This window comes from Monomorium pharaonis, chromosome 4, assembly GCF_013373865.1.
Source record: "Monomorium pharaonis isolate MP-MQ-018 chromosome 4, ASM1337386v2, whole genome shotgun sequence".
Classification (NCBI taxonomy): domain Eukaryota; kingdom Metazoa; phylum Arthropoda; class Insecta; order Hymenoptera; family Formicidae; genus Monomorium; species Monomorium pharaonis.
In genome coordinates, this window is record NC_050470.1 from 1,907,573 (window position 1) to 1,920,969 (window position 13,397).

Genomic DNA, 13,397 nt, shown 5'->3' on the forward strand with positions numbered 1-13,397 from the left:
CTAATACAATTAATATATTAAAATAATTAAAATATAAGAATTGAGAAAAAAAGCTATAACTAGGCAAACCTAAATATAACTGTTTTGGAGCAAACATCTAATTCAAACTAGGTCCTATACGGGCTGTAACCGGGCAAACATAACTGTGAGCCTTGGGGAAAAAGTTGTAAATTTAAATCAGGCCCAATTCAGGCAAGCCTAAATAGGCCCTGAATAGGTCCTGAATAGGTTTCAGTCCAAAAAGTCTTTATTTTGGATGCCTAAGTAATGCCCGCATTAGGAGCCAATATTAAATAGGGCATGCCTAGATGAATTTCCACACGGGATAGTTTTGACATATCTGGCGACAATTCTCGACAGTTCTCGTATAGTTCTGTTTTTTAATTTTTTTTTATCGGAGTTCTGTTGTTTGAACGTGTGCGCATAATTGTATTTGCCCGAAATCGGCACGACACTCGAATGAAGGTGTTGTGCTGGAGAGTTATGACAATTCTGGCGACAATTCCCGATAGTTATTGTATAGATAATGATATATTTGTATTAAGTCATTTAAATCATCTATATCTGCCGTTTCAATGGAATTTTTGTTCATGTCTGCAATTATTTTTGCAGATTAGTCTCATAATGTTACAAAATGCTGTTTCCTTTTTTAACTATAATATTAAATTCCTGAGTATGTTGCGAAAATCTTTAAACTCGTTCAATTTCAAACCAATTCTTTATCTAACTGATAGAGATATTTTAGAGTTATCTCTTTTTTATCAATGTCGTTGATGGCATTTGACTTTCCCTACAAAATGATGTCCAATAGTTAACTTGCTTTTTTGTTGCAAGTCTCATTGTTTCTGAGAATGTTCTCTCGTTTTGTGATTTATACTTAGCCTTTGAATTCTTAATTTTGCGATCTTTGTTAGCATATTTCAGGTTTGTAATTAGATTGTCCACAGAACACTTGGTTTACGTTATCTGCTCCAATTTTTTAAGTTTAATAATTCTTTGTCCAGCTGTAAAATCTTATTTTCTAGTTTTTTTTTGTATGAAAACCTTTATGTTTCGAGTTGTTCAATTCGTCACATACATGTAATACTTTTATAGTTTTTAATGCAGATTCTTATTTTCTGTTTGCATCATCAGAATTATATCCCGACTAATCAGATAATAGTCTGTTTATTTGCGTGCCTACTATTATTTTTATCAATTTTTTTTGTTATCTTCTTTATTTTGGTCTTAAATAGTCCTGTACTTTGTGTTATTGAATCTATCATTTCTTTTTGTTAAGTTAATTTAGCTACATTTTCTCGAAATACAACCCTTTTTTAATTTCACTCATTTATTAATGCTATTCATGTACTGTTTTAACAATTTCTTTACATTTCTAGTTCATTCTCTCTCTCTCTCGCTTTCTCATTCTCTCTCTCTCTCTCTCTCTCTCTCTCTCTCTCTCTCTCTCTCTCTCTCTTTCTTAAAGTGATATGTTCAATTATATGACAAGTGACCTATTTCGATATTAGGTCTAGATTTAAAGCACATATCTGTTGAATGATTGGTTAGTTTGAAAATTCCGATATCTTGGAACCTCATCAGTTTATCTGTAAAAGAGAATTTTATACAAATTCTTGGAGTTATTGAATTTCTCGATTATTATGAATAATTTGTTTTTTTCTAATATTCTAATTATAATATTTGTGTGTACTGTTAAATTTATTGTTTATTTAATAACGTTTAATGTTTTATATTTAATCTAATAAATGATGATTTGATTTGATTTTCATTATTTCTTTTGATTTTTGTATTTGTAACATTTGTAGATTAAAAATAAAAAGAATTTTTAATTTTCTATTTTTACACTTAAGTGTACGGAGAATATAATGATCATTATTTTAATGCATTAATAATCTACTTAATAATGTTTAATTTTGATTGTAATACATCAGTGAAAGATAAAAATTATTTTACTAGATCGTAAAGTTGTATGTATGTTGTGTGTATCAGTGATTTGAGTGATTGTTATGCAAGAATGGCGCAGAACGCAACTGCATTATTTAAATTAATTTCCTTGTTAGCGTCGATATCAACCATTGTATGATTATAGCTCACCATGTAAAGATAAACCTTCATTTTAGGCAACACATCCTTGCTCACAAGAATATCGATGATTCGTTCATGTCCAATTATGCGTCATGACAAATTGATAGCAAATGTTTTAAAAAAAGCGTTGCCATAAGAGAAAAGAGTTACAGCAAGTTTATAAAAATATTTTTAACAATATTTAATATTTTGTTTTTATTTTCTCTATTATTTTATATTTAGAGTAATTTTTTAAATTATTATATTACTTTCTAATAACTATACACGAGCTGCATTTTAATTAATTTTTAATAAAAATATTACATAAATTTTTTATTTTGTTTAATTTTGCCTTATAGTTTGTTTCATTTTTTGTATCATCCTCTTCTTGGACTGTAATAAGGAATTATAATATAAACAAGAAATAAAAATAAATTATGAGTACTAATTGCTGTAAATAAAAGTATACTAAGACACATGATTAATTATTTTGATCAAAAAATAGTTATACTCGCTGAAGCACACGCTAAAATTTTTACGATATAATGTCGATAAATTAGTCAACACTTTACAACATAAAAATTGTTCACACTGGCTTCTGCTGCATGATAAGTTATATGAAATTTCGTGCACACACACACACACACACACACACACAAACTTTTATCAAATTATCATATTAATAGAAGAATTCTTGTCAAAATTTGTTGATTAAATTAATTCTAAGCTTATATTCGAAAACAAATACATTACTATTCTTGCCACAATCGTTGGATCGCATCCAGATCTTGACAAATCTATGCAAAGTTTATTGTCATTCTTTGTGCTAGGAATTCGTTTCATTGTCCTGCATCTTTGAAAGGGTAGAGTATTCATTATCGTTCCCGTGCTTGAAATTATTTATTGACGAGTGCGTTGTCTTGTATACAAAAAGGTACATGTAACATGCATTATTCATAATTATCTGCATGCTAACGAGTTGGAGTTGCATGGCAGAAAGGAAAACTGTTCGTGTTCACACAAAGCTCACATGAAAAATTTTGATATATACTTTCTTAATTGCTAATATTTCTATTAGTAATCTAGTATTAATGAGAAATATAAAATAAAAATTAAAATGTAGGTTTATATTTAATTTTTGATAAAATTGTGTATTCTAAGACTTAAAACTAAAACAATATGTATGCAAATAATTTTGTAAAAATAATTTAATTGAATAGAATATTTTTATCTAATGTTTCTGTCAGTGATGCTTCTGATAAATTTGAGCAATAATGACGGATGACTTCTCGGCAATCACTCCTGAAAACTCCGCGCAAGCGCCGTTATAATCGAGCTGGTCTTTGGGAGTAAACAAAACTAGATCCTAACGCGTGGTTCCGATCAGTCAAGCGGTGACTCCACTCGTCGAAGGAATCTTTTAGGATATCTTTCAAAATCCTCGTATTAATTTTTGATCGAAAGATTCGCAGGTTTGCGCCGTCGATTGTTGACTCTCCAGGATTTCCTGTGACGAGAAGAGCGCGACGGGTGATCGGCGTTGCTTATCGATAAGAAAATTTGATTAAAAACCTTCATTGATAAATAATAATTCAGAAATCGTGCAATGTTGTTTTAAAGAACGTTAAACCACAAGACGATAAATAACTGGAAAAACTCTCAAGAACTCTTAAATCTACGAAAAGAAGATTGTAATTTTCTCCGCAACAAAACCTGTGTTACAGAAAATTCAAGAAATTATAGAATCCAAAAATATATTTCGAGGTTCTCATAAAAATTAAATAATAATTTATATTTATATTTTAATATTATATACAATAAATTATTACATATAGTAAACTAATAATTATTTTATAAACTTGATTGTCTTTTGCAAACACGAGTGTTCGAAGTTTTTACATTCTACATTTTAATATAAAATTAATATTGTTAAACTATTAGAAATATTCTCAAATAATATTCTCAAACATAACAATTTTAAATTAAATATTAAATTCTGATAATTATAATCTCTAGATAACTTTGACGATTAATAATAAGTAAATTTTAAAATCTCTTTGCCTTTATAATTTTTCAGTAATAAAGAGTTTTACAAATTATGATATCCAGAATTTAGAAGCTTCTGAATTTTAATCTTCTCTCCACAATTGTTTTCTTTGTCATTAATTATTTTCAAATTTTGGTCCCCATATTTTGCAATTAATTACTGTTACAAGTTTATGTACAAAAATGTAGAGTATTTTCTTAATTATATTTTTAACTTTTATTTTGAGAATGTTGCTGTATAATGTAATATTACAGATGCAAGAAATTGTTTGTACAAATAGCAACAAAAGAATTGCATACTTTCTGGAAACTTGAAGACAAAAGTGCAACGAACTGAGGCTGCATGCGTAATATAAATGTTTGCGTAATATATGCGCTTGTATTCCCTATATAAATGAAGAAAGTTTTGTCCGTTTTCTTTGGACCCATTGTGCTAATCTGAATTAAACTTTAAAAAGAAGAAATATACGTCAAATTATCGAAGTATGATTGATATTAATACTTCAAACTGAACAGAAACAATCGCACATGGGGAGGAAAGTAAGAATTGATATCGACATGTTCTGAAGAGAAGTGAAGTTTTCATCGAATTATAGTTGACGTGAATCAACCGGCAAGTTATAAGGTCAAGCCATTGCGATTGTATTCCAGATACTTTACTTCATTAGATTAGCACTTTACGTCATATTAAGATAAGTTATTCGACAAAATTGAGGAAACAAATAATAGGTGGAATTGAATATTTGAATCTATATATCGCAATCATGTCAACGGATAACTGGCAAAACGATATCTTGTCAACTTTTGCGTTTAATAATACGACAGTGACCAACATAGTGACAAGTGTTGCACGAAAAAAACATGTGAATTTTGTGTCTCAAATTGTATTGACCGTCGTCTATATGACCGGTGTTATTGGTAACGTGTCTGCCCTAGTCATACTTTTTCATCGGGACAAGGTAATATATGAAAAAAAGATTACTTATTATTTTATATTGATTAATATAAATTTTTCTAACATATTGTAATAAAATAATTTTATATTGTAATAAATGTTACAAATAAAACAAATGTTATTCACAAAAGTATATGTTATATACAAATTATAACGCTATTATTCACAAAACAAAAATTTCTCTTCTTTAATTAAGAATATAAAGTGTATTTAATAAAAAATAATTTACTGCTTTACTTATTAAAATATTCTTTAAAAATATGCTCAAATTTAATACATTTTTATTATTATGTTAGCCAGAAAGAAAAGTTAAATTAAGATGTAAAAATAGTTTTCATAAATTAATATTAATTAAAATATCTTTAAGAATAATGCGATATAATTAAAGGAATCCAGGAAAAGTTAATTGCGCAGGAAGGAAAAACTCTTTCCTTTAATTGATTATAAAGCAAATAATCATAATACTTAATGATTGTCTGGATATTATTATAAATTCGACGATTAATAGAACTTGATCTTGAATTTTCGCCAACAGAACGTTAACTCTTTTTTAAAGCGTTATATAATAATCATTTTGCGTAGGACAGATTATAATAAATATAAAATAATAAGAAATGTATTTTAAAATGAAACAAATACAAATAATCCATTATTTTAGTAATAAATTATATCAATAATTTAATATAGAAAATATATTTTTTTCATTAATTAGAAAATATATTTGCATCATATAATAATAGAATAGAAGAAATAGTAATATTAGTATGTTGCTTAACTTAATGTTATTTTAAGGAAAAGTTTTCTTTGGATAATAAAAAGTAAAGCGACGCTATATCAAACTTGTTTCATTTCAGAGGAGAAACCGCAAACATTTGCTGATGCTACGTTGTCTGGCAACCAACGATCTCGTGGCGTTATTGGGGATGTTGGTACAGATGTACGTTACAATTTATGCCGGTGATGTGACATCTACAAGAATATTTTGTTCTTTACGGGTTGTCTGGCGACTTTTTGGTCTCTTTAGCGGCTGCGTCGCCATCGTTATGGCAGTGGAGAGGTGGTTAGCCTTAACCAGACCCTTTGTTTATCAAAAGGTAAGCCCAAGTTTAAAATAATATCGTAATTGTAATAATTTGCAGATAATTATTTGTACCAAAAATAGATTAATAATTTTTTTATGTAAATTAAATGAAGAAAATAAAAAGGATTGTGTGTTTTTTGTATTTTTTATTGGAGAAATGTATATTATAGTCACTTTTAATAATGGATCAGAATGGTCAATGCACTAACAATAAGTGTGTTGCCAAAGTAAATCGCACATTATGATTTACGACGTGATCTTGCTTAATGCGGACATACTAACGCGTGTGGGAAAATTTATATATGTACGCCGTAGAGGCACTCCAAAGCTGCGACGCTTATAGAACGATCGTATTTTACGGATAAAGACGGATAAAGACGGAATAAAAGAATGAAGAACGATTGATCGACGAGTTAGAAACCTATTTTTGCGTAAATTATCATTGCGGATGTTGATATAAGAGTACTTAGGACTCCTGAAATGCTGTTCGAACAAATTAATAAATTCGAATAATTTCACGGTCATTAATAAAGGAAGGAGATGTATCGATTGCCGTACGATATAAGTTGACGTCAATTTACACAGCGTGATCATCTTTAGACGCAGTACCCAAGATTGCAAGTAATTGGAGATGATTACTGTTACTGTTACGCCACACATCATCAAATATTGTTTTTCCTAAGAAGTGCCCACCTAATTCAAGACATTTTCAGGAATGTCATTAAATTAATTAATAATTTGCAACCCACGTTATTATTCTTTCATCAAAACATGACAATAAATTAACGGAGTTACAAATTTAATTAATATATACAGATTAAAAAATTAATTATATATCATATATATTTTTAAAGAAGAACTAACAGAACAAGTCTTGTTTTCGATATAGTACTCCCGAGTTTATCACATTGTGCACGTAAAATATGACATTAGGCCGTGAATGAAGAATCGATAGATACGAGACTGATTTCTGATTAATCTTGGACGCGGTTTAATCCGGGATAAATTTGTTTTACCGATTTTAAGAGCGGACGATCCCCAATAATACAGTACGTGAAATCTATGTTGTTTTCACGTAGAATTCACGTTTCTATATGAATTTTACGTGGATTCAACGTGGACTCTCGCAGTTCGTCAAAACAAGGCATCAGTACGAATGTATGCTATCTCTTTGCATGTCAAAGTTGGCCTACTTAACAAAACCTCCAGACATCAGTCACATTTTCACCTTATCCTGATTGTCACATGTCACTGAGAATCGCATTGTACAGTACAGAATAATAAAATCGGACGAATTGTCTTTTCATGAGGCTTACCTTGTTTTATTGTTAAATCTTTGGTTTCCTTGGAGTTTCTCTTTTCTATCCTTTTCAAAAGCCTCTTGAAGAGCAGGGAATTAGCAAACGCATAAATCTAGATCGTGTAACATAGAAAAAGAAGGATTGATCTACGCGACCATGGGGAATTTATTAAATTCAACACAATTTCCCTCAGGAATTTCAAAACTAATTATTTCACTCTTGAAGATCTTAATGGTTATTAAAAAAAAAAAAAGATAGTAATATATGAGAGAGATCTGAAGTAGAAAACTGAGACATAAAATCTGATTTTTCTAGAAAAATATTATTCAGTTTGTTTAAAAAAAATGTACAAAAACATATATACGTATACATGAATACATACAACAGCAGAAACACGCATACATATTGGCAGAAAGATTTATAAAGGATATAAAAAATATAGAATTAAAAAAAATATATACAAATTTTAAGGTATATTTAAATGTATTAGTAACAGAATTTTTTATTTCTGAGGACTTGCTTGTAATTTTCTTAAAGAATATTTGTTTTAAATATTCTTTTATGAAAAGATAAAATTATTTTTTCAGATTTGTAAGTAAGAACAGAAATGAACAAAAGTTTATAAGTAAATTTGTAAATGAATTGAGGTTATTAATTTTTGTTGTTTTTTTGTTAATCCATGTAAAATAAATTGTATCAAATTATTTTTTATTTTACTTCTTCAATATACAGTTATCGCAAATTAAAAGTTTTAAACAAGGAATCAATATCTGCATCGTTGTGTAGCTGTATCTTAATAGATGATACGCATGTATTTTCCAGCAGGTGACGTATCCGGTAATTGTGCGTTGTATGTTGGCACTTTGGTTAGTCGCATTGGTACTGACTAGTTTTCCGGTTATGGGCTTCGGATTGTATTATAAACACAAGCAATGCATGCGTTATAGAGAGGCCACCGAGCCAAGCGATATCGCTTATGCTTATGTATGGTTCCTTTTTGGTGAGTAAATGAGATAATAAAAAGAGAGAATTATATTAAGAAGTAATATTAAAAAAATAATATTATTTACTTTGTGTAGAGTATTCTCTTCTTTAATAATAATAATACAAACACATTTAACGTTCACATCATTGTTACAATAATTATTATAACAGTTACTATAATTATAATGGCGTTCCTCTGGTTTTAGCAAATACTTAAGTTTTATATTTTCAATTATAAAATAATTATTTTCAAATTATTGAACATTCTTTTTTTTTAAATTGTAGGTACTCTCTTATGCTTATCCATTGTCTGGTGCAACTTGGCGGTTTCTAGAGCTTTGAGTAAATTAAGTCGTCGCGCAATTGCTCTTAGAAGAATCTCCAAAGCTTCATCGAGGGCGAAACCTTTGTTGGCCATAGCTGGACCACCAAATCCTTCGGAAATGGTTGCTACGACTGAAGAAAGAGCATTTGCAAGGCTTATGGCTGTATTGTCGATATCATTTGTTATCTGTTGGATGCCACACATGGTAAGTTTATCAACTTAATTATAATTATATAGTTTATATACAGTTATAATAAATTGTGTAAAAAAAAAGTAATATAATATGAGAGTATAGAAAAGAATAATAAATAAAAATAAAAATAAAATATTTATAAAATATAATAAAATAATAAATTACAAAAAATATATTTTACCTAAACCTAATAAAAAAAGTTATAATGTAATAAAATAATATTAACTTTTTTCATCCCTTTAAAGTATTTTCCTGTTCTCTATTCTTTTATGTACATTTAAATGATATGCCTTTCTATTTCATGATGTGCCTTTTCATTATCTATCACAAAATTATCAAATTTGAAGATATTTGAACAGAAGAAAATAGTAATCAAGTAATAAAAAAGCAAAAAATCAACTCTATTAATCTTTTACGTGTTTTATACACGCAGTAAGAGTTTGTTGAAGGTTTCGAGCAATAAAAAAAGAAGTGAATTGATGTCCATATAGAAAATAAACCGTATCATATTCGAGAATAAAGATAGAGTGTTACGTTTCTACTGAAGGTTTTCAATTTACTTCTCTCTTGTAGTTAACAGGAAAGTCCTTCATTGAAATACAAGTTTCTCTCTTTCCTAGTTATATTCCTTTTTATTACTCGTCACTGTAGCTATAACATGGCCTTGAGAAATTTTCGTCAAGAGATTCTACTTTCGACAATTCTCCGAGGGAATCAATAGCATCCACGTGATTTGCCTGGAAAGTGTTGTTTTAGTCGATGTTTCCTGTTACATCTACGACTTTTGTGATCATCCATTTTAATCTTTATAGCATTAAGATGAAAGAAGTGATTTCTATAGCAAAGATAACATTTAGCGCTATCATATGCAGCGTTATGGACGTTTCGGTAATGCATTAAATTTTACATTGATAAATATTTTTTATATAAAAATAGAGACATAAACTATTGTTACAATTATTGAACTATAAATAATAATAATGAGAAAAAGCAGACAAAATACCAGCAAATAACAACAATATAATCATTAATAATAAATATAAATAATCTACTATATTAACATTAAAAATAAAAACTCTTATACAACGGCTAAATGTTCAAATTTTATTTTTAAACAAATTAATTAATTTACAACAAGCATCTTCTTTCCGGAAGCAATAATCATTATTATTTATTACATTTAACCGGTACAAAAATATCGCGCGCTTCCGTTAAAAGTGAAGGTCGACAAGGATAAATGATGAATATTTGAAAATAGTTTCACGTACAAGCCATTGAGACATCCGCGAACTAATATTCTGATCGTCTCTGAATTGATTTCATCCTGTTGACGATTTTGCCAGGTGATGGAAATTTTACGTACAGAGAAAATTTATTCGCAAAATAAATATAAATTAATTTTTCTTTAGTTAAATTAGAAATGTAGTGTACATATAGAGTATTTGTTTAGAATATTTCTGTTATTTTCAACGATACGAAAAACTACTAAAAAAGGATTGTTTGTTATAAAGGAGCAGTATAATAAACAACTTTTTATGTTTGTTATTTTACGAAGTTTAGAAATCAACATTTTTTAAAATAAAATGATATATTTTTATTAACTAAATGATATTTTTAAAAAGTTACGTTTAAATATGATTTTTTAAAATTTAAGACCTCTGTAAAGTCAATATATAGCATATCCTATATAGTTAAATCTATTTTTTATAAATTACATTACTATGTTAATTAGAATATGCTACATTGTTTAGAATTTTAGAATAAAGTTAAATAGTCGAGTTACAAGAAACATTTTGTATAAATTTATTTTACATTATAATAAGTAAGTAAAATAGGCACGAGAGATAAAACTGTCAAACATAAAAATAAAGAAAGCCAATATCGATCTTAAAGATGTCTATGATGAATCTTGATGCTTAATAATAATTTTTATGTGATTTCTGTTTACAATCTGCAGTTTATAAGAGCTGGAAATTATAAACAATAAAACTTATACAAAAATTATTATTAGATTTATTGTGAATTACAGTAAGACTGATATTAACTTCTCTCATAGTTATGCTTGTTATTGATTTTATTACAAATCTTTATATTAAAAAAAATGTAATAACATACTTGAAAATGTTACTCTTCATCCATGAAGATTTTTTATTTTGTCTATAATAATCAAATCATCTTTTTATTTCCTTCTCTAGATTTCTATTCCATTGGCTCAATATGCAATGCGACCTCAAACTACGGGCATTGAACGGAAATGCATTAGAATCTTTCAGATCATAGCCGATATTTTATTATGTGTTCACTTCACCCTGGATCCATATATTTATGTACTTTTAAGAATGCCACGAATTAAACCAAGATTTCGATTGTTGAAGCCCCTCTGTAGAATCTGCTGGCCGAATCAAAGCCGCTCCGACTCGTTTACAGGTGAGCTAATACACAAACAATTATAATTTGAATATTATTATAATTGAATATTAACGCCTTATATTATTTTATTCTTTATAAAAACAGACGATACAAAAGTGTATATATATAAATATATATTACATATATTAATGAGAACAATTTATATGTATAAATCGTTCGCTTGCTTACATAAAATATACATACGTATATATATACAATTTTTAATAAAATTATTATTATAAAAAATAAAATAATAAATTAAATGTATTTGGAAAAATAAGATTTTGATAAGAAATAAATTTACAGCATTATCAAAATTATTTATAGGTACAGATCATCAATTTAGTAGCGGTGATCCACCCACGCCGAACACCGAGGCTCCATCGACTCCAGTCAGTGAAGAGCACGATTCACATCTGGTTACAGCATCCCTCTGAAATCAACTTATGCGAATAATCTTCCTGAAGCAATTAAATCATGACGTATTCTGCGTGTAAACATTTAAATTGTTTCAAAGCGAGAAGACATTCGTTCAACTTTATATTGACTCCATTCATTTGTATAAGGCAAATGAAAGTGACGTTAATTTTCCGTACATAAAATCAAAATTTAACTATTTGACGAAAATTACACAAAAAATATAATTTGTAAATAAGAATTATAATAAATAAGAAATATATGCGAATATGTTTGTTACATAAGTTTCTAGTCAGTAACGACATGCGTGAGAATAAATGGTAAAACGCGCAATTAATGGCGCTAACTAAAGTAATGTAATAGGCTAGAAAAGTATTTTTTTAATGCTAAAAATGAAAAATATAAAATGAAGATATGAACAAATCCTGAAGGATATTGAAGTGAAAATGTAGTTTACAAGATAAAAAACACATGTTCTTACATTTAAAAGTTTAAAACATGAAATTAAAAAAAGATAATTCTAAAGATTTATTCCAATTGCATGTATTTAAAATATTGAACAATTTTGAATGCAAGGTATCATAAAAGAGAAATCTGTTCTATATTATATATACTTCAATACTCTATATTCCGTATTGTGTGTACAATAGCAACTTAGAGCGTAGGAATGTGTATTTGTAAACGACTTTATTTTAAACGAATATCGTTATTTGTACATAATATCATACATACATGTTAATGTATTTTGTGTATACCGCGCGATAACATTTGCGCGTTTAACAACTTTTAAATAAACGTTAATCCGAAATTATCTAGATCACGACTCATCTTCCATTCTTCCAAGTCAGACATCCACGAATAATCTCGTGTACAGAATGCAAATGTACATTTTGCACTCTATGCAGAATCTAAAATATCGTTACGCCGCGATAACATTTACAATGACCAAGGTGGCGAAGTGCGAGAGATAAATCAAGGATTGAATGAAATTAAAAATAATATAAGTATAATCATGTCGGCAGATAGCTTACTGTTAGTCACTAACAGTTTCAAAAATAAATTACTGTCGAAAAATCGAGTTACTCAGGAAAAATATACACATCTCAAATGCATAGTGTAAATAAAGTTCGCATACATTTCGGGTCCTAGATAACAAGTTGACATTATTTTAGCGTCAAAAGATTGTTAAAAATCATTATTTGACATCAAAGTGGAAATATATAGGATGTAACATTATTTGCGCGTAGAGAAGACATTATTGTAATTACGTTCGTATTAATATATACATCGTAATTTATTTGTACATGTAAAAGAAAAAATATATTAATATCCGTGTATACATAATATATACATTTATATGTCATCGCTAAAACATTAGGTTAAAATTATAATTTTCACTAAATATATTGTAGGTACTTCTAAAAAATTGTTTGTTATATTTAACATTATAAATATATATTATATGAAAAAAAACCTTTTAATATAATTCGCTTTTTCAATTTAATAATAACTAATTAAAATTATAGTTAAAAGCGCAATTACTATAACATTTTTTCTCGTTTTGTGCAATGTTTGTAACATCCTGTATATTTTAAAGCTTGGAGCTCGATTCCTTGAAA

General features: G+C 28.1%; 1 protein-coding gene across 3 annotated transcripts; it reads left to right on the forward strand.

The window, feature by feature from the left end:
* Window positions 1-397: 397 nt before the first annotated feature.
* Window positions 398-12,595, forward strand: LOC105833653 (prostaglandin E2 receptor EP2 subtype). Of its 3 annotated transcripts, none has more exons than XM_012675537.3 (7): window positions 398-3,831; window positions 4,369-5,072; window positions 5,923-6,162; window positions 8,276-8,450; window positions 8,720-8,964; window positions 11,148-11,379; window positions 11,689-12,595. In XM_012675537.3, exons 2-7 carry the CDS (start codon window positions 4,878-4,880, stop codon window positions 11,796-11,798), a joined length of 1,197 nt encoding a protein of 398 aa, XP_012530991.1. In that variant the 5' UTR covers window positions 398-3,831; window positions 4,369-4,877; the 3' UTR covers window positions 11,799-12,595. The 3 variants fall into 3 exon arrangements, with proteins under 3 accessions (XP_012530991.1, XP_012530990.1, XP_028045143.1); XM_012675536.3 differs by having other exon boundaries at window positions 400-3,831; window positions 8,273-8,450; XM_028189342.2 differs by lacking the exon at window positions 398-3,831 and having other exon boundaries at window positions 3,866-5,072; window positions 8,273-8,450.
* The last annotated feature ends 802 nt before the right edge of the window (window positions 12,596-13,397 follow it).

Coding starts and splice junctions, on each gene's coding strand:
- LOC105833653 (XM_012675536.3), top strand. CDS start 4,878: ATGTCAACGGATAACTGGCAAAACGATATCTTGTCAACTTTTGCGTTT. Junction 8,451..8,719: donor TTATGTATGGTTCCTTTTTG/GTGAGTAAATGA, acceptor TTTAAATTGTAG/GTACTCTCTTATGCTTATCC. Junction 11,380..11,688: donor CCGCTCCGACTCGTTTACAG/GTGAGCTAATAC, acceptor AATTATTTATAG/GTACAGATCATCAATTTAGT.